At 43.0% G+C, this 22,500-nt stretch overlaps 2 protein-coding genes across 3 annotated transcripts in view; both read right to left on the reverse strand.

Moving 5' to 3' along the window:
* Positions 1 to 177: 177 nt before the first annotated feature.
* LOC128695642 (H/ACA ribonucleoprotein complex non-core subunit NAF1) lies at positions 178 to 6,132 on the reverse strand. Its single transcript, XM_053786384.2, has 3 exons — positions 5,978 to 6,132; positions 3,187 to 3,315; positions 178 to 1,865 (listed from the first exon to the last, which is right to left on the reverse strand). Exons 1-3 carry the CDS (start codon positions 5,980 to 5,982, stop codon positions 1,664 to 1,666), a joined length of 336 nt encoding a protein of 111 aa, XP_053642359.2. The 5' UTR covers positions 5,983 to 6,132; the 3' UTR covers positions 178 to 1,663.
* A 7,363-nt stretch (positions 6,133 to 13,495) lies between these two features.
* The window catches only part of LOC128695640 (uncharacterized), a 9,466-nt gene continuing 461 nt past the window's right edge, over positions 13,496 to 22,500 (reverse strand). Inside the window, exons 1-3 of one of the 2 annotated variants that reach the window (XM_053786379.2) lie at positions 22,448 to 22,500; positions 17,796 to 17,937; positions 13,496 to 16,913 (exon numbers count right to left, since the gene is read on the reverse strand). The exon at positions 22,448 to 22,500 is cut by the window's right edge and continues 456 nt beyond it. In XM_053786379.2, the coding sequence (XP_053642354.1) occupies positions 16,007 to 16,913; positions 17,796 to 17,914 (1,026 nt within the window). In that variant the 5' untranslated portion in view covers positions 17,915 to 17,937; positions 22,448 to 22,500 and the 3' untranslated portion in view covers positions 13,496 to 16,006. The remainder of the gene's footprint in view (positions 16,914 to 17,795; positions 17,938 to 22,447) is intronic. The other variant, XM_053786380.2, reaches the window with a different exon arrangement.

Consider the following 22,500-nt stretch of genomic DNA (forward strand, 5'->3'; position numbering starts at 1 on the left):
TCACAGATCCAATTCCCTAGATCAAGAGCCCCTAACCAGCGTCAAGGAACCTCCCTGGAGGGGAAGATAGAGGAAATATATGCAAATGCCGTAGATGAGGCTGGCAGTGCAGAAACAGGAATGAGATTTTATCAATAGTTTTTACAGACAAGCCCTAAACCCATACAGCGCTTGGGGAATTAATCTGGTTTGATCTAAGGAATGGGGAATTAGCTCCAATTCCTTGGATCAAGAATACTTCAAGAAAGGAGGGTGGCTGTTCCGTACAAAAAATAAAATAAAACCGACAGATAGCCTATCATTACTGCCAATAACTTTTTCATCGCGGCCAAATAAATATTTTTATCAGCTCAAAATATCATATCAGTTTTAACCCCCTAAAAAATAATGATAATGAATGAATGAAATTAAAGGATACTTTATAATTTTTTTTAATACACTGGCCGATTCCCACCAAGGCAGAGCATTCATTAAAAATAAGCAGAGAAGAAGACAAGTTAATTAGCAGAAAAGTTGCTCTAGACAACTTAGCTTTTGAAGATATGTACTGAGAACAAGTTACGTTGATTTGTTAAGTTTTGTCTATCAAATACACGATGGTCATTAAGGCTACATGTAACCATCAGTCAAGGCTATTTTAACACCACCATACATATTCAAAATAGACTGTATCTATATATAACCTTTATACGTAAACTGTTACTTAAGGCATACATCGAAAGATACATTTTTTTTAATATATATAGAGTCCACTATTTACACTTCACTTTAAGGCAAAATGGTAAACATCACACACTGCATCAATATTAAAAAAAAAATTGTTGGAAGATCTGAACGCTTGGCAGGTCTTTAATTTCTTAAAACAATTTTAAACAAAAAAGACAAATGGACACACGAGGTTAAGTAAACTCGAGTTATTTGAGCTCATTTTCGGTTAGTCTTGAGAATCCAATCTGAGTTACTCCCTGTAGGGAGGGGGGGGGGTTGCTATGTCAGTGAAGGGCTCTTGATCAAAGGAATTAAAGCTACTAGCATTAAATCTGTCCAGTTGCCCCGGGAGCTGAATTTCACCTACTGGTTTACCAATTCCATGGATATAACAATAAAATAATAATTCATTCATTAGGTTAAACACTTCAGTGGGTAAAGTTAATAATAATAATTAATAATAATAATAATAATTAATAATAATAATAATTAATAATAATAACGCGCATGACCATCGTCCTCCATGGTTAGGCATCATAATCAAGTATATAAACATCTCTGGCTAATTAATGGATAAAGCTATTACATTTAAAATATTTTGAGCTGTCCCTAATGTATTCAAGTCCACAAACTGAGTCATACAGTGTTTGGGGAATGGAAGGCAATAAGGTTCAATCCAAGGAAAGGGAGAGCAAGCCAAATTCTTTGTATCAAGACGCTCACCAGCATCAAGGAACCTTCTTTGACTTGTCTAAACATAATTATGGAGAAGGGCTAAAACAGTCTGGTTAATGCGAAGTAATCAGGTTTGATCCAATGAAGTGAGTCACTCCACTCCCTGTAACCACCCACCGTGAGTCACTCCACTCCCTGTAACCACCCACCGTGAGTCACTCCACTCCCTCTAACCACCCACCGTGAGTCACTCCACTCCCTGTAACCACCCACTTCTCCGTTATTCAGCTTCAGGATCTCCCACTTCACGAGTTGGCACCTTCTGTGACTCCTCTGAAGACTTAGGTGAAGTGCTAACTAATTCTTCTGAGGAGGAGGTGGTGTCCTCTTCAGAAGATGAGGAAGAGGTGTCCTCTTCAGAGGATGAGGATGACTCTCCGGACTCCTCCGAGGACTCCGCTGAAGCCTCCCTCACAGCGTTCCTGAAATCAGTCTTTATTTGATCGAATGCAAGGGCAGAAGGTTCAACTGTAACTTAATTTCGCTCAGCCCTGAATGAAACACTGAGTGAATTCCTCAGTGAAACCCTGAGTGAAGCCGAGTGAAGCCCTCAGTTAAACCCTAGGTGAAACCCTCAGTGAAACCCTGAGTGAAGTCCTCAGTGAAACCCTGAGTGAAGTCCTCAGTGAAACCCTGAGTGAAGTCCTCAGTGAAACCCTGAGTGAAGTCCTCAGTGAAACCCTGAGTGAAGTCCTTAGTGAAACCCTGAGTGAAGTCCTCAGTGAAACCCTGAGTGAAGTCCTCAGTGAAACCCTGAGTGAAGTCCTCAGTGAAACCCTGAGTGAAGTCCTCAGTGAAACCCTGAGTGAAGTCCTCAGTGAAACCCTGAGTGAAGTCCTTAGTGAAACCCTGAGTGAAGTCCTCAGTGAAACCCTGAGTGAAGTCCTCAGTGAAACCCTGGGTGAAGTCCTCAGTGAAACCCTGAGTGAAGTTCTCAGTGAAACCCTGGGTGAAGTCCTTAGTGAAACCCTGAGTGAAGTCCTCAGTGAAACCCTGAGTGAAGTCCTCAGTGAAACCCTGAGTGAAGTCCTCAGTGAAACCCTGAGTGAAGTCCTCAGTGAAACCCTGAGTGACGTCCTCAGTGAAACCCTGAGTGAAGTCCTTAGTGAAACCCTGAGTGAAGTCCTCAGTGAAACCCTGAGTGAAGTCCTTAGTGAAACCCTGAGTGAAGTCCTCAGTGAAACCCTGAGTGAAGTCCTCAGTGAAACCCTGAGTGAAGTCCTCAGTGAAACCCTGAGTGAAGTTCTCAGTGAAACCCTGGGTGAAGTCCTTAGTGAAACCCTGAGTGAAACCGGTAGAGGTCATACAGTGCCTAGGAGAATGAGAGACAATCAAGTTCGATCCAAGGTAAGAGAGAATAGATCCAATCCCTTGGATGAAGAGCCCCTCATCCGCATCAAGGCAGCCCCTCCCCATCTGAAGACATTATTAATGATGGATGATAATAACAATAATAATAATTATAATAATAATTTACTAGTATTATTAATTGATAACTGATCTCATTACTTCATATTAAGAGTAAAATTCGGTCTCTGAGAGTCGAGCTTTCACTGTCCATCGTGATGTGGCAGGACCCATATTTATGGTAGTAAGACCCATATTTATGGTAGTAAGATCCATATTTATGGTAGTAAGATCCATATTTATGGTAGTAAGATCCATATTTATGGTAATAAGATCCATATTTATGGTAGTAAGACCCACATTTAGTAGAGGACCCATATTTCTAGCAGGATTTACCTCTCGGGGGTGCGGTGAGGTTGTGCGTGCCCAGGCTGAGGTTGTGCGTGCCCAGGCTGAGGTTGTGTGTGAGGAGCAGCGCGGGCGGCGGCCATCACCACAACCATCAACACTATGGAGACAACTAATCTGAAATATATAAAACCGTAGTGTACATGCAGTACCCGGGGAATGGGTAACAATTAGGATTGATGCGAGGAATTAGGTAGCTACAGTGCGTACATGAATGGTGTGAAATACCGACAAGATGAAGACTCGGACACAGGTGCAAAATCTCGGTATTTTTATAAGTAGTCATAGGTATACCCAGATGCTGCACATGTGTCTAGTTCCCCCATCTTGTCGGTATTGTATACCATTCATGTACAACTTGTCAGACACAGCAACATCATGGAATCTTGGTACAAAGGACATATCCACAACCTTCTTGCTTACTCCTGGACCATCCCTGTGATCTAGTCCCACTGGGAAATCCCGCCTGCCAGTGACAAGCTGTCGTCTGCTGCACGGCCCTCATCTGACGCCAGTATATAAGCGCCAATCTTACTGCTTGTGCTTTTAGTCTGAACCCACCTAGAACCCATGCCACACTACCAACAACTTGACGGGGCAACAAGTGCCTGAAGACCCTCGACCCTGGCGATGCCTGCCGATGAAGCCCAAGTGGACGCCTGCTGATGAAGCCCAAGTGGACGCCTGCTGATGAAGATGAGAAGCGAGAAGACACTCCCCTCCGGGGAGTCGCCGCAAGAGAGAAGATGTTACCCTCCAGCCGGAGGACCCAAGAAAGAAGACAGAAGAAAGAAGAAGATGAACGACACCCCCAACCGGGGGCCACAGCCGGGTCACCATATGGAGAAGACCCGGGCCGGAAGTACCGGCAAACCTCTAATGAATGAATGAATGCCTGTGCTTCAGAGTCTTCAAGACTACGGTGCTCTTCACCAAGGCTGAGAGACTTATTACCTCATCTTTTGTATATAGTTCTACATTCTTCACATTATGTCCTTGTATTGATAAAGTCACTGGATGGCGAAACGTCTACAAAGATACCCAGATGTTGCAAATACATCTGATTCTTCATCGTAGCTACAATTCCTTGAATCAAGAGCCCCCACCAGAGTCGAGGCACACCCCCTTCTGCCGGACAGGAACGCTCACAAAATATGCACATGCTATATAATGCAAAAACACAAGGTACACACGTGCACACATAATGTACACATAATGTACACACAGAGTGACTCTTACAGAATAAAGAGTACGAAGGTCAGAACCTGAAATGTTGTGGACGAAATGATAGTGAAAACAGACTCTAAATATAGTTTGAAGAATAGGTGTGGCAAGGCCCACGAGGCTAGGATGCAGTAAACACAGTTGCTCAATGATATAGCATTCGGCTCACAACAGAATGGACCAGGGTTCGATTTCCGAGCATGCCGATACGCCTGGGGGAATCTCATTGCACCTGATACTTCCTGTGACTTTAAATAATAAAATCTGCTGTTCACCTAGCAGTAAATAGTGTTGATCTAGCAGTAAATAGTGTTGATCTAGCAATTAGCACGTGCCTGGGAGTCAGTCGACTGATATAGTTCGTATCTTTGGGGACCCACAACTTCAGTGAAGTTCGCATCTTTTGGGACCCCCAACTTCAGTGAAGTTCGTATCTTTGGGGACCCCAACTTCAGTGAAGTTCGTATCTTTGGGGATCCCCAACTTCAGTGAAGTTCGTATCTTTGGGGACCCACAACTTCAGTGAAGTTCGTATCTTTGGGGACCACAACTTCAGTGAAGTTCGTATCTTTGGGGACCCACAACTTCAGTGAAGTTCGTATCCTTGGGGACCCACAACTTCAGTGAAGTTCGTATCCTTGGGGACCCCCAACTTCAGTGAAGTTCGTATCCTTGGGGACCCCCAACTTCAGTGAAGTTCGTATCCTTGGGGACCCCCAACTTCAGTGAAGTTCGTATCTTTGGGAACCCCCAACTTCAGTGAAGTTCGTATCTTTGGGGACCCACAACTTCAGTGAAGTTCGTACCCTTTGGGACCCCCAACTTCAGTGAAGTTCGTATGTTTGGGGACCACAACTTCAGTGAAGTTCGTATCTTTGGGGACCCACAACTTCAGTGAAGTTCGTATCCTTGGGGACCCACAACTTCAGTGAAGTTCGTATCCTTGGGGACCCCCAACTTCAGTGAAGTTCGTATCTTTGGGAACCCCAACTTCAGTGAAGTTCGTATCCTTGGGGACCCACAACTTCAGTGAAGTTGGGGGACCCACAACTTCAGTGAAGTTGTGGGACCCACAACTTCAGTGAAGTTCGTATCCTTGGGGACCCCCAACTTCAGTGAAGTTCGTATCTTTGGGAACCCCCAACTTCAGTGAAGTTCGTATCCTTGGGGACCCACAACTTCAGTGAAGTTCGTATCCTTGGGGACCGACAACTTCAGTGAAGTTCGTATCTTTGGGAACCCACAACTTCAGTGAAGTTCGTATCCTTGGGGACCCACAACTTCAGTGAAGTTCGTATCCTTGGGGACCCACAACTTCAGTGAAGTTCGTATCCTTGGGGACCCACAACTTCAGTGAAGTTCGTATCCTTTGGGACCCCCAACTTCAGTGAAATTCGTATCCTTTGGAACCCTCAACTTCAGTGAAATCAGCGACTTTCTCAAGTTGTCCCCGGATAATAATCCGGGTAGAAATCTCCCATTCAACAGAAAAAAAGGGTACTATCCACCATACGCTTTTTAATAGAGGCCAAAATCTCCCACAGTGTAAACTCACCTCATCACTGCTAGTAAGATCTGGTGCCTGTAAGGAAGGTGAACGACAACACAGGAGAAGCTGTACTGCTGGAGACGACGGCTAACCCACGTACTGACTGTGAGGATTCTGACCTACATGCTGACGAATCTCTGAATGACTCTACTTGAGGCTTCATCAAGCTTCAATAAAATAAAACACGCTTAACAAGCTCCACTTCTCTCTCTCTCTCTCTCTCTCTCTCTCTCTCTCTCACTCTCTCAATCTCTCTCTCAAGGCCACCCCACTTAGCTATGCAAGTGCTTAAAAAAAGTTTAAATTCATTCAGAGAATTTGAGGCCATGAATTGGGTTGTAGTTGGTGGGATGTGGGCGGGAGGGGTGGGATGTGGGCGGGAGGGGTGGGATACGGGCGGAATGGAGAAGCCGCATTTGGGAGGCTGGGTGGAAAGAATTGATCGATTCATTTATTATAGCAATTATTATTATCATTATTATTATTATTATTATTATTATTATTATTATTATTATTATTATTATTATTATTATTATTATTATTATTACACTGCTGATATTGTTTGTAAATAGGAGACAGAATGATATATTTTTGTTTTAATCAGGGGGGAAGCATTAAACCCATATGGGCCGTATAAAGCCCAGGAAATGAAAGGCATTCAGATGAAATCCAAAGGGAGTAAAAATTTAGTTCCTTGGATCAAGAGCCCCTCACCGGCATCAAGGCACTGCTCTAGAGAGGAGATTGATATACGTAACACAGGATAATAGACCAAAAAAAAAAAAGATATAATACGCAAAAATACAGAATAATATAAAAATTACGGGAGGATAACAGTAGTGAACTTGTATAAAATAGAATGATACCCCAACAGTATAAATACAATAAACATATGAGAAAATGCAATAAGATGAGAGTAAACAGGTTATCACATATGCAAAACAACTACTGTGAAAAAATAATGAACTTCCAATCGCTTTCGTGATTTCTCACATTATCAAGGGACTGTGATAATGAGAGAAATCACAAAAGCGCTTAGAAGTTCACTATTTTTTTTACAGTGGTTGTTCTGCACGTGAGAAAAATGTGACTAAGGAAAAGTTGGGTAGTGATTCCTCTGCAACAGGTCCCTTCAAGGGAGGTTCCTTGACGCCGCTGAGGGGCTCTTGATCTAGGGAATTGGATCTGTGCTCCGGTTCCTTGAATTGAGCCTGAATACCTTCAATCCACTCCCCCCCCACGTGCGATGTATAATGCTACGGATTTAGCGCTCCCTCATGATTATAATTATAATCAATCTGCAACAGGTGGCTAGCAGTGCAAGTGGGGCTTTTACAAGCTCTAAGATTTTTTACATTGGAATTGATGCAGTTGATGGCGTAGACGATTGATTGGGTAGTGGTTCACCAAGTGTATGAATGTATTAAGATCTTTTGCATTATATATATCGTGTCTGCTAGGCCAGCTAGGAGTTTCAGCTATTATTTTTACCATCTTGAACATAAAAATGATTGAACTTACCTGGATTTAGTTTACGATTTTGATTTAGAGACTAAAGAAAGTGCTGTTGTTATTAGGTAGGCACTTTTAAAAACGAGTGGTTTTCATATCTATGGAAGCCTTGACGAGGTCTTTTCTGACAGTTATTGAAAAATTTGATTATTATGGACTGTGAGGAACCAGCCACTGGTCTGTCTATTCTGTAAACTCTTCTGATATATGTAAGGTCCATAAAAAATCCCAATAAAATCTTATCTTAGTAATGAGAATAAAATCTTTATCCTGAGCTATACAGTTGTTTATCCATTTTTTCCATAATAAACTGAAAATAGAACAGAACTTTGAGAGTGGAATTGGGAGAAGTTGTTTTAAAAGTAACTAATGAATACTGCAAGTTTAAGTATTGTTATTAACACTGATGGACTGATCACATCGACTCCAGGCTGAGAGACTGATTACCTCAAACCTCCTTCTGATCTTCAATTATTCTTCTCTGTATTGGACTGAGGAAGCTACTGGTTTGCCAACGTTTCCATAATAAATTATTATTATTATTATAATCAAAGAGAAGCGCTAAGCCACAAGGACTATACAGCGCTGCAGGGCAGGAAGGAAGCGAGGGCATCAGGTGGCAAAAGGGAGATGGATGAGTAATAGGTTACGGATAACAGCGGGGTAGTGGAAGGTGAAAGGGTAAAGGGCAGCAAGAGACTGAACTAGAAAGGGCTGAAGGGAGTGCGAAAAGTATCATCAGAGTTTGTGGAGTAAATCAGTCGTTGTCAAGAAGTCAATGAGAGAGTCAGGATTAAAGGAGGGTCCATCAGCAAGAAGGGAAGGTAAAGAGAGAGTAGTAGAACGAAGACGACGTTGGAGGTAAATTCTGCGTGCTCGTTGATAGAGAGGGCAGTCTAACAGAATGTGGCTAATCGATACTGGAACTTGACACTGCTCACAGAGAGGAACAGGGTGCCTCTCCATGAGATACCCATGAGTAAGACGAGTGTGGCCAATGCGAAGGCGGGAGAGAGTGGTCTCCCAACCTCGGCACTGATGACAAGAAGACGGCCAGTAACCTATGCTCGGTTTAATAGAATGAAGTTTGTTACCGAGCAGAGTTGACCAACGTTGTTGCCAACGGGTGCGAAGGTGGGTAGCTATTGCAGCAAAATAGTCCAGAAATGGAACACCTCGATAGGAAATTGGTAGGTCATGTACTGCTGACCGTGCAGCAGTGTCTGCCTGTTCATTGCCCTGTACGTCGACATGACCAGGGACCCAACAAAAAACAATATCTTTATGTTTGGTAGAGATACGGCGTAGCCAAAGTTGGATACGGAGAACGAGGGGATGAGATGTATCAAATTTTCGTATAGCCTGTAGAGCACTAAGGGAGTCTGAGACTACTACAAATGATGATACAGGTACAGATGCGATACGAATAAGTGCTGCAAGAATGGCATACAGTTCAGCAGTAAAAATGCTAGCTGAAGATAGTAAATGCCCTCGCACGACGCTGTCCGGAAACACTGCTGCGAATCCGACACCCAAGTGCTACACAAGTGTCTAAGTCATCATCCTGTCGGTTCCGTGACCAGGTAATTCTTTCCAGACACAAGGAACTCTTCGCTCACAACTGAGACTGCGATTTGGTTAATAATTTCTTCTCTAGGAACAATGTCTTGCAAACAGTGCGCCGGAGGTTCATGCCAACAATGTTATTATTATTAATAATGGGGAGAGGAGTGCTAAAGTAATAAGGGTCTTACAGTGCCATGTGGAATGACGGGTAATCAGGTTTGAGGAATGGTTTTGAAAACCAACAAGTTGAAGAATTGAGACACTTGTGCAACACATGGGAATCTTTATTGAAGAAACGTTTCGCCACACAGTGGGTTCATCAGTCCAATACAAAGTAGAAATGGGTAAGGAGAGGAGGAGTTTGAGGTAATCAGTCCCTCAACCTGTAATCGATGTGTTCAGTTCATCACTCTTGTAGGAAGTGCAGCACAGGGCCAGAGAGGTGGCTTATATATTGTAGTCAGATGAGTCGAAGCAGGAGGAGGCGGGATCACAGTGGGACCTGCCACTAGTGTAAGTAGGTCGTCGTCCAAAGGCTGGACAAGCGTTGAAGTCTTTGTACCAAGATCCCATGATGTTGCAGTGACTGACAGATGTGATATTCATCACATCTGTCAGTCACTGCAACAAAAAACCCTAACAAGTTGAAGAATTGAGACACTTATGCAACACATGGGAATCTTTACTGAAGAAGCGTATCGCCACCTCTCTGGCCCAATGCTGCACTTCCTACAAGAGTGTTAGACTGAACACAACGATTCCAGGTTGAGGGACTGATTACCTCAAAATCCTTCTCTCCTTACCCATTTCTACTTTGTATTGGACTGATGAAGCCACTGTGTGGCGAAACGTTTCTTCAATAAAGATTCCCATGTGTTGCATAGGTGTCTCAGTTCTTCAGGAAATCAGGTTGTTTATCAGTCTCGTGTCTGGTGTGTGTCAAATACCTATTGTTTACATTCAAGGAAGACGTTTACCCAACATGCATTTTATTTCTCCGTCACAGAAATTTAACATAAAATGAGCCATCGTTGAGTAGACATCCTTTACGACCCACCACAACTTTTCTGCTGCTACTGTTGCTGCTGCCGCCCCCATCCTCACCGAACATAGGAGCATTTGCGGCAGGGCGACAGCTGATCAATTCGGACTTCATGGTCTCGTGTGTCACACAGCAGAAGGGAAGTATGCCAGACACAAGGAGGTCAATGACATCATAAAGAGAAGCCTCGCCACAGCCCGTTGCCCAGCTCAACGGGAACCCCAAGTACAGAGGTCTGACGGAAGTCAAAAGCGTCCTGATGGATCCACTATGCTACCCTGGAAAGATGGATAGCAGATTACCTGGAGCTACACCTGTGCTACCACATTGGCAGACACCTACTTGCCATACTCGGAAGCTGAAGGGGGTGGAGCTGCCAGCTTCAGGGAGACCCAGAAGATCAGCAAATATGAAGACCTTCCCCTTTGTTATAACTTCATCCCAATAGGATCGGAGACCCTTGGAGCATGGGGCAAGTGTGCGCTAAAGTTCCTCAAAGAGCTGGGTGAAAAGCTCATCATAGAAACCAAGGGCCACAGGGCGACCAGCTTCCTCTTTCAGAGACTCAGTATTGCGATCTAGAGAGGAAATGCCTGCAGCATTCTGGGCACGCGGCCCACCACCGGGGAGCTGGACGAAGTATTCGACATGTAGCTCTGAGTTGTTATGTATGTTGTTTTACTTTCTATTGTATTTTTGTGAATGCTTTGTCAATGTATTTTGTCTTTAAATAAAATATATATCAAATACAGGGGGTGGTAGGAGAAAATTCTCAAACAGCTTCAGGGAGAACCTTGAGTTTTCCCTGAAGCAAGATTATTCTTTTCTCTGAGGATGAGGGTCCCCAGGACAGTGATATATATATATATATATATATATATATATATATATATATATATATATATATATATATATATATATATATATATATATATATATATATATATATATATATATATATATATATATATATATATATATATATATATATATATATATATATATATATATATATATATATATATATATATACATATATATACTTTCTTGTTCTTATAAATAATACAACTGATATACAACATTTTTTATACAAAATAAACAATAAATATATAAGTATAATCATGATAACATTAATGAACAAACAATAATAAATATTTGTAATATTCTAATTATTATTATTATTATTATCCTCCCTATTGAGAAAATTTTCTTGAGTATTCGCGTCTTCCTCCCAAAAAAGATAATCTAAATTATAATTATCCTTCTAATAATTAATATAATCCTGTCCCAGGAAGTGTCTGGCATTATACATCTTAGTGCCAGCAGGCAGTATACATCTTAGTGCCAGCAGGCAGTATACATCTTAGTGGCAGTAGGCAGTATACATCTTAGTGCCAGCAGGCAGTATACATCTTAGTGCCAGTAGGCAGTATACATCTTAGTGGCAGTAGGCAGTATACATCTTAGTGCCAGTAGGCAGTATACATCTTAGTGGCAGTAGGCAGTATACATCTTAGTGGCAGTAGGCAGTATACATCTTAGTGCCAGCAGGCAGTATACATCTTAGTGGCAGTAGGCAGTATACATCATAGTGCCAGTAGGCAGTATACATCATAGTGCCAGCAGGCAGTATACATCTTAGTGCCAGTAGGTAGTATACATCTTAGTGGCAGTAGGCAGTATACATCTTAGTGGCAGTAGGCAGTATACATCTTAGTGGCAGTAGGCAGTATACATCTTAGTGCCAGCAGGCAGTATACATCTTAGTGCCAGCAGGCAGTATACATCTTAGTGCCAGTAGGCAGTATACATCTTAGTGGCAGTAGGCAGTATACATCTTAGTGGCAGTAGGCAGTATACATCTTAGTGGCAGTAGGCAGTATACATCTTAGTGCCAGCAGGCAGTATACATCTTAGTGCCAGCAGGCAGTATACATCTTAGTGCCAGCAGGCAGTATACATCTTAGTGCCAGCAGGCAGTATACATCTTAGTGCCAGCAGGCAGTATACATCTTAGTGCCAGCAGGCAGTATACATCTTAGTTAGGAAGTATACATCTTAGTGCCAGCAGGCAGTAGCAGTAGGCAGTATACATCTTAGTGGCAGTAGGCAGTATACATCATAGTGCCAGCAGGCAGTATACATCTTAGTGCCAGTAGGCAGTATACATCTTAGTGCCAGCAGGCAGTATACATCTTAGTGCCAGCAGGCAGTATACATCTTAGTGGCAGTAGGCAGTATACATCTTAGTGCCAGCAGGCAGTATACATCTTAGTGGCAGTAGGAAGTATACATCTTAGTGCCAGCAGGCAGTATACATCTTAGTGGCAGTAGGCAGTATACATCTTAGTGGCAGTAGGCAGTATACATCTTAGTGCCAGCAGGCAGTATACATCTTAGTGGCAGTAGGCAGTATACATCTTAGTGGCAGTAGGCAGTATACATCTTAGTGCCAGCAGGCAGTATACATCTTAGTGCCAGCAGGCAGTATACATCTTAGTGCCAGTAGGCAGTATACATCTTAGTGCCAGTAGGCAGTATACATCTTAGTGGCAGTAGGAAGTATACATCTTAGTGCCAGTAGGCAGTATACATCTTAGTGCCAGCAGGCAGTATACATCTTAGTGGCAGTAGGAAGTATACATCTTAGTGCCAGTAGGCAGTATACATCTTAGTGCCAGCAGGCAGTATACATCTTAGTGCCAGTAGGCAGTATACATCTTAGTGCCAGCAGGCAGTATACATCTTAGTGGCAGTAGGAAGTATACATCTTAGTGCCAGTAGGAAGTATACATCTTAGTGCCAGTTGGCAGTACACATCTTAGTGCCAGCAGGCAGTATACATCTTAGTGCCAGTAGGCAGTATACATCTTAGTGCCAGCAGGCAGTATACATCTTAGTGGCAGTAGGAAGTATACATCTTAGTTCCAGTAGGCAGTATACATCTTAGTGCCAGCAGGCAGTATACATCTTAGTGCCAGCAGGCAGTACACATCTTAGTGCCAGTAGGCAGTATACATCTTAGTGCCAGCAAGTGCCAATCGTCACAACCATCATCTATAAACATTCAAATGTACATTAAATTTCTTATCATGTTAATAAATTGATATAAATGAAAATTGAAAATGGCAAGTATGACGTATAAAAAACGTTGACTCATAAGACGTGTTCGAGGGGGCGGTGACCCCCTCTGGTATTAACGTGGAACCTTTATCATGTTCTTTTCTAAGTAGATATGTGTAAAAATGAGCAATTTACCACTTGAGAAATTTACAGGTTTGTGAAAAAGAGATAACGTTAAATAAGAGAAAATTACCACATGATTTACGTAAAAAAATGTAAAACACTGGTTAATGTAAAATAAAAAAAAATATGCAGGAGAAACTGATGGCACGATTTATGTAAAAAAAAGTGAAAAAAAACGGAGATTTACAATACAGTTCGTGTAAAACGTTTAAAATTAGAATTTTATGATATAATTTACGTAAAAAACGCAAAATACAAGATTTACAATATGAATAATAGAAAAATCTGAAACAGAAATTTACAACATAGTCCATGAAAAAAAAAAAAAAAAAAAAAAAAAAAATCAACATGGTACATATAAATAACGTGAATCATTTAGCGTAAATCATTTACAGAGATTTTTTAAACGTGTGATTATGAACGTTCCGCTTTAACAAATTATTGATTGCAACAATTTAAATATTTACAAGTCATTATTATTATTATTATTATTGTTATTATTATTATATTGATGTGATATACTAAACCCGTCGGAGCTGTACATCGCCTGGAGACTGGCACGTAATCAGGTTTGATCCAAGGAAATGGAGAGGTGGCTCCGGTTCCTCAGATCAAGAGCCCTTCACCAATACCAACTCAGAAGTCTCGACTTAAATGATAATTAAAGCTATCAGCACTAGTACAACCCTCTATAATTACCCTACCAACCCCCTATAATGGCACTCTTAACCTCCCTATAATTGAACTCTCAACCCTTTAAAATTACTCCTTCCTCTATAATTACTCCCTCACCCCTCTATAATTACTCCCTCACCCCTCTATAATTACTCCCTCACCCCTCTATAATTACTCCCTCACCCCTCTATAATTACTCGCTCATCTCTCTATAATTACTTTCAGCCGCTTAAATTAGAAATTATTGCCACACTGAATTATTTCAGTCCTCATTGGGTTATTTAACAAGATTATTTAACATTCAGGATTATTAAACAAGCAGGATTATTTAATAATCAAGATTATTCATGGATTTCTTTTGGTTGGTTCACATTTTTCTGGATAGTTTAATTGCTATCTGGATAGTATGAAAGCTATCTAAATACTTTAGAATATATGTGGATAGTTTGGAACCTATCTGAATAGTTTGGGGACCATCTGGTTAGTTTTGGTTTAAATTAAGGTTATTGACAAACCTCTGTATTATTCTGTCACTGTGATTGATTAGATCAATCTTGCTATTTAACAGCATCTGGGGAGAGGGATGTAATCAGGCTTGATCCAAGGAAGAGGAGAGGAACTCGAGATCATTGGATCAGGAGCTCTTCACTGGCATCAAGGCACCTCCCAATATCCCTCCTTGAGGGGACTTCCAAGGGTACTACTTCTCCCTCCTGGAGGCCGCAGTTGGTAGTATGACCTAAGACTCACATCATTTTGTTGACCCATTTGAGGTTACTAAGTGGTGGAGGCTCGATCCTCAGTCTAACAAATGCAGAACATCACTTATACAGTGATCACTTACACAGTAATATCTTGAGACTGGGTCTCCAGTCTTTGAGAAGATACGAGTGCCCCGAGACGCCAGGACGACTGGGAGTCTTAGGGGTCTTTCACGAGTGGCATCAATACTGGCACTGGATAGCGAGCAGCTATACAGGCAGTAAGGAACAAGATATCATGATAACTACCCTTGAGGTAACATACAATCTCTTCTCTTTTCCTAACCACGTCTCCGGATTCTCTCTCTTCGCTTCGTTCAAAATACTCTAGTGAATACGTGATATATTTGTGCACTTCATATAGTTAAATGTGCTCGGAAATATGCGACACACCAAGAGGAATTTGGCATATTTTAAGGCAGTTTAAAAGACAATAAACCCAAGTTACGAGAGACGTGGCAAAGCCAAAAAAAACTGCTTGTGTATTTAGATTTGCTAATATGGCTGAAAGACATGCGTTGTTGTGAACTGGGACAGATGTTAACCACTACATTATTTATGCTGTTATATTTCATGGGTTGAGAGTTATAACGAAGCCAGTAGGTGGTTTTAAAACCCCTTTTATGGTTACTTTTCCCTCCTGGGTTGAAAGTTGCAAAGAAGCCAGAGAGTGGCTGTAAAAATTAATTTTTTTTTCTATGGGTTGAAATGCTTGAGATCTGTTCTGCAATATACACACATGATCTTTGATTCAGTATTGTGAGCTGAAAACCTCGTATTTTTCACTAGACATTTGCGTTCATGTTTGCGCCTCCTCACTCGACGGAATAAATAACAGTAAGATCACAAAGAAATAATGAAGAACTGGTTTGTGCTTCGTCACCCCATTGTTAGGTGTGAGATTTCTCTCCTGAAGTAGTGCCCCCTCTGGTGTGACTGGTGTAGTGTGGCTAGTGTAGCATGGCTTGTGTAGTATGGCTGGTGTAGCATGGCTGGCATGATGTGGCTAGTTTAGCATGGCCGGTGTAGTGTGGCTGGTGTTATCCCACACTGACCGTGACTCAAAAGCCACCGACTTCAAACGAGTCTTATCCTCAGGGAGGTACATGTTAAAAATCATAATACACTAAGATGATGATGTTTGCCTACTAAGAAGATGTACATCCTCACAGACGTCAAAGTACGTCGTGCTCACTTCTAGAGTCACACACAAACACACTAGTGTAGCGTACGTCACTGCACCACCTCGTAAGCGGGTGGAGGCGTTTCACAGCCTCCTCTGGAGGTCGGGGAATGTGTGGGAGTGGGTAGCAGGATGGCCAGATGGTAGGGCGGAGGGTCACTGCCAGCCTCGGAGGCCACAGATATCTGTGTCCTCTGGTTCGTCAGATCATACGATCTCAGAATGCCATTGAGGGTCCCTCTGGGGACATGGGGGTGTGAGCGACCCACTCTCTCCGTTGCACTTGCAGTTTGTCCGTTGATAAGGAGGTCCGGCGTGGACATGGAGACACGGACGAGAGGGTAAGACACGTGGCGAGGGAGACGGTTGCTGGCGAGGCTGCTGGTGGGGAAGAGAGCCCTCCGACGGGAGGGCGAGGCCGTCTCGGAGTCCAAGGCACATGTCCGCGCATCGTCCTCGAGGTTGAGCCTATGGAGGAGGATGGCTCGAGTCTTAGTGTGGAAGAGCGACACAGAGAAGCACACGAGGAAGAGAAGGATGATGACGAAGAAGATGCCAATGAGTTCGCCTCGGTAGTCGAAGTTCTTGAGGTAGAGGTGGGCGGGCACTAGCAGCATGGTGATGACGATGAAGGCCGCCCACACGCACCAATTGATGCCGCCCATGCGGAACAAGTTAAAGTTGTCGGGGATGTGCGAGTACACAGAGGAGTTGGCGGAGGTCCTGCGGGAGGTGTGGGCGGAGGAAGGCACGTTGAGGCGTGCCAGGCACATCTCTCCCGCGGGCGTGGTGGGCGTGGCGGTGTCGTTGGCCAGGTGGACGCGGACGCTCTCGTCGTCGTCTTCGTCGGGCGTCGGTCGGGAGGCGGAGCCGTGACGTCGGCTGCGTCCCTGAGGTCCAGCACGTCCCTCCCCACACCGACCATTCTCCAGCTGCATCAACTCGATCCGCTGGAACCTGAAGGATACAAGATCAGCAGTGCTGTACACACGCACACACACACAACACATACACACAAAGTACACGCACACACACACACACACACACACACAGAGGAGCCATGCATAGCTTTAAGAAGAGGTTTGATAAAGTTCGTGGAGAAGAGAGTGGCCTTGTAGCGACCAGCGGAGAGGCGGGACCAGGAGCTGTGAATCGGCCCCTGCAACCACAAATAGGTGAGTACACACACACACACACACACACACACACACACGAGGCTAGGATGTGGCGGTTCTGGAAAGCGGCAAGTTGACAGGTGGAACCCAGATCTAAGACTCGAACCTGCAACCACATGAGGTGAGTACACGTTGTTCATTGTCCTACCTTCCACACGGGTTTAGATTTTCACATAACTCAATTTCCCTGTCATTTTCATATCCCCCTCTCCGTTCTCTTAACTTGGATCAATGGTAATGCCTTGGGCTCACAATCGAAGGACTCGGGATCGATCCCGGAGCGAGGGGAAACGTTAGACATGTTTACTTACACCTGTTGCCCCTGTTCACTTAGCAGTAAATAGGTACCTGGTTTTAAGTTGACTGTTGTGGATCCCGTCCAAGCGGGATTGTAGCGCGCCTTAGATAGGGCCGGGTTCTGAAAACACTGAGGTAAGATAGGAGAGCTTAGTCTGTAAATGAGCTGAGGTAAGATAACTCTTAGCCTGAAAATTCATGTTGTAAAACAAGACAGAAACGTTTACAGTGGTGTCCAAAGGAGACCCACCTGTGTACGGGGGTGATCAACGGGAGGATGGTGACCCACCTGTGTACGGGGGTGATCAACGGGAGGATGGTGACCCACCTGTGTATGGAGGTGACCAATGGGAGGATGGTGACCCACCTGTGTACGGGGGTGACCATTGGGCGGTAGCGGGGCTTGGGACCGTACGGGCGGGCTGGGCGCACAAACGGAGCTCGCCGCAGACCGCATGCGTTTCTCTTGTCGATCCAGAAGTGCATGACGCCTCCCCCGCAGCACCAGTCTGTGGGCACAGCAACACAACATGTGAGGCACTAAACCCGTGTGGGGCATACAAAGCAAGGAGTGGTGGAAAACTCGATACACCGTCTGCTGATCGTAGCCAGGTATCTAACCTGTCAGGCTTAAGGTAACTAATGTGGCAAAATGTACTTGCCTATATGTGCTCACCTATATTGCAGGGGTCGAGTTCTAGCTCCTGATCGCGACTCTCTCAACTTGCTACTCGTCACATTACTCCTTGCCTCATGGGCCCTATCGTATCTGATCTTAAAACTAAGTATAGTCTACTTCCACCATTTCGTCGAGGTCACTCCATTTACCACCTTGAGCCTGAAGAAAATTTTTCTGACATTATTGTGGCTCGTCTGAGTCTAAGTTCCGGCTATGTCATCTGCTGAGGACGCGGTTAACCTCCAAGAAGATATAAACAAAGTTTTCCAGTGGGCAACGGTAAACAATATGATGTTCAATGAGGACAAATTCCAACTACTCCGTTATGGAAAACTGGAGGAGATAATAACTAGAACAGAGTATACTACAGACTCTGGCCATACAATAGAGCGGAAAAATAATGTAAGGGACCTGGGAGTAGTAATGTCTGAGGATCTCACTTAACATTGTACATGAACATCTCCATTCAAAGCAGGTGAAATCGCAGATCTAGAGAATGTACAGAGATCCTTTACTGCACGTATAAGTTCTAACGTCAAGCACCTTAACTACTGGGAACGCTTGGAAGCACTTGACTTGTACTCGTCGGAACGCAGGAGGGAGAGATATATCATAATCTACACTTGGAAAATCTTGGAAGGAATGGTCCCAAATCTGCACACAGAAATCACTCCCTACGAAAGTAAAAGACTGGGCAGGCGATACAAAATGCCCCCAATAAAAAGTAGGGGCGCCATTGGTACACTAAGGGAAAACACCATAAGTGTCCGGGGCCCAAGACTGTTCAACAGCCTCCCATCAAGCATTAGGGGAATTGCCAATAAACCCCTGGCTGCCTTCAAAAGTGAGCTGGACAGATACCTAAAGTCAGTGCCGGATCAGCCGGGCTGCGGCCAGCAGTAACAGCCTAGTTGATCAGGCCCTGATCCATCGGGAGGCCTGGTCATGGACCGGGCCGCCGGGGCGTTGATCCCCGGAATAACCTCCAGGTATGCCCCAGAGTGCCTATTTCCCACCTCTTAAAAAGCCTATCTCTGTCTATTTTATCAATTCCTCTGAGAATCTGGTATGATGCTATCATGTCTCTCCTGGTTCTTCTGTCCTCCACTGTTGTTAGATTAAATTCCGTTAGCTTATCTTCGCAACTCATGGCCCTGAGCTTTGAAACTAGTCTCGTTTGCACTTTTTCTAGTTTCTAAACATGCTTTTGGGCTGATGCTGCGTACTCCAAGATGGGCCTGAAATATGTTGTATGAAGAGCTGTGAATGACTGTTGAGTTTCCTGAAGGCTAATTAGATGTGACAGACGATCAATGACTGCCAAAGTTTTTCTGGCGATATGCTAGGCATTATGCTCACCCGATACTTAAAAAATTTACAAGGATAGATAAGGAGAAATTGTTCGAAATACGTTGAATATAGAACGTGTGTATAGATGGCGAATAAAAACATTTATGAGTAACAACAATTTTAAATCCTTCAGATTATAGAACGAGTTGGATGATAAGGTTGTAGAAGTGGATTTCATAGTTTCAAGAGAGGGGGTACGTAAGGCGGGGCCAACAGCTAAGATTTTAAAACACACACACACACACACACACACACACACACACACACATGGAGCGGGGAGAGAGAGGGTCTAGTAGCAACCGGTGAAGAGGCGGGGCCAGGAGCTAGGACTCGACCCCTGCAACCACAAATATTTGAGTACAAATAGGTGAGTACACACACACACACACACACACACACACACCTAGCCAAGCACGTAAAGAAACTAGAGAAAGTGCAAAGGTTTGCAACAAGACTAGTCCCAGAGCTAAGAGGTATGTCCTACGAGGAGAGGTTAAGGGAAATCAACCTGACGACACTGGAGGACAGGAGAGATAGGGGGGACATGATAACGACATACAAAATACTGAGAGGAATTGACAAGGTGGACAAAGACAGGATGTTCCAGAGATTGGACACAGTAACAAGGGGACACAGTTGGAAGCTGAAGACACAGATGAATCACAGGGATGTTAGGAAGTATTTCTTCAGCCACAGAGTAGTCAGTAAGTGGAATAGTTTGGGAAGCGATGTAGTGGAGGCAGGATCCATACATAGCTTTAAGCAGAGGTATGATAAAGCTCACGGCTCAGGGAGAGTGACCTAGTAGCGATCAGTGAAGAGGCGGGGCCAGGAGCTCGGACTCGACCCCCGCAACCTCAACTAGGTGAGTACACACACACACACGAACGTCTCCAAGATTTCAAGGTTTCACTCTGATTAACTGGATTCGGATATTTTTTACAGTGGTATGAGGGACAAAGTGGCGCTCCCAAGCAGGTTTCGATTGAATGTGACCCAGAAACCACGCTGGAGTTGCAACCTGACACGCCAACCCCAATGTTTATCCTAACTGGCAGACAGACAAGCAAGCTGGTAGGAAGGCATATGGACAGGCAGAGAAATTTGCAAGAAGACAGACAAGCAGACAGACAGGCAGAGGCAGACGGAGATGCAAGGTGAGATGGGGCAAGCAAGTAGGTAAGCTGACAGACATGCAGATAGGCAAACAGGCAGGTAGGAGGGCAGGCAGACGGGCAATAAAGAGCATTTTAAATAATCACATTTGTAAAGAAAAATACAGGATATTAACCCGTTAACTGTCCAAATGTAGATTTACGTTCTCTTGCCCAGACCTGCAAATATTTTGAAAACAAAAGAAAAAAAAACAAATCGGTTTTTATATAAAGAGCTCATTTTTCTACGTGTCATACAATTTTTTTTTTAGGGCAACTGATTATTTAACCTAATACTTCATAACCATTTCCAACTGTACGCTACAAAATGCTACATCTACAGCACAAACTACAAAGGTGAGGAGCAAGTTTCCACTGATAAAACTCTACATAGAGTAACGTTGTTACGAATGAAAACTTGATACCTCACCTGTTTCTTCAATAAGTCATCAACAACAGCAACAGAAACACTGGCTGGCAGGAAAAACATGGCCTTCAGGATAACAGCAATGATGGAAATGCTTAGTAGCGAAGTGTAAATCTGCTAGACAACTCTGTGTCGAGAAATTACACTAAATACTAGGTGAACCCTCTCCAGTATGTGTTTTTACATCTGCACAAAGATGCAACACTTAGACACGCGACACCTATATAAACACACAGACACAAGAAAGACACAAAACAAAAGAAAGTGCAAAGGTTCGCAACGAAACTAGATAAATGACGAGTGAACAGAGACTAAACGAACTAAACGTGATGATATTCAATGATAGAAGAACCTGGAGAGACATCCAAGGAGATGTGATTATATGTAGGATACTTAAAGAATTTGACAGGATGCAAAAGAAACGAAGGTTCGAGAGGTGTGAAACGGGTACAAAAGGGCACAGATGGGCTTTAAAGAATGGAAAGATGAAATTTAAGTTAGGCAACCAAAGGATAGCAGAAAATTCTTTTTCACCCTTGAAGTCGTCATTAAGCAGAATGATCTGGAGGAAGAAAAGGTGGAGGAAAATTTCACACACAATAATAATATAAAATACAGGAAACACAATAATGAAATACCAGAAATAATAATAATAATAATAATAATAATAATAATAATAATAATAATAATAATAATAATAATAATAATAATAATAATAATAATAATAATAATTCTGATACATGAATATATACACCGAGAGGTGTGCATCACCCTGTATATTTGCACTATTTACTTTAATCCCTGTCTTAGGTATTAAATTATTTTTGACTGGTGGTGAACAGGTGACATGCAGCCTTAATGACCCGCGTGTTGTGGATAGGCTTTAAACCTCATAAATCAACCAACTTTGACTTGAATAAAACACAAACATGTTTTTCTGAGGTAATTTGCTGTATACATTTACTAAAATATAAATATACATATATTCGTTTAACTTAGTCCTTTTCACATTCAGGCTTAAATTAAACACAACAGCAATGAAGGTATCATTTCTTTGTGCTATACTTACTGTCCAGTTTAAAGAGGCCAGAGGACACCTGTCTCACTTATAAAAAGAAGAACACATGACCCTCGTGTTGTCAATAAAATTTAAACCCAACAAATCAATCAGTCTTATCCTCACTGCCCTCGTATTAAAGTTTCGATATTAACATATTTTGCCAGTGTGTTAACGCTACACGATGTAAGTGAAAATATTATTAAAAGAAATACAATCGAGGTTTAGCAGTGTTTCTGGATATTTCAGATGTCTGACAATGACACCTTCACTCTGTAATCAAATTTCGATGTGAAATGACGACATAAACGAATATATTTTGTATATAAGGTGTGGATAACACTGGACTCACTTCATGCCGTGGTCACATCCGGAGCTTTTGCAGGCGTGGAGCTCCTTAGCACA

Source organism: Cherax quadricarinatus, chromosome 42, assembly GCF_038502225.1.
Source record: "Cherax quadricarinatus isolate ZL_2023a chromosome 42, ASM3850222v1, whole genome shotgun sequence".
Taxonomy (NCBI): Eukaryota; Metazoa; Arthropoda; class Malacostraca; order Decapoda; family Parastacidae; genus Cherax; species Cherax quadricarinatus.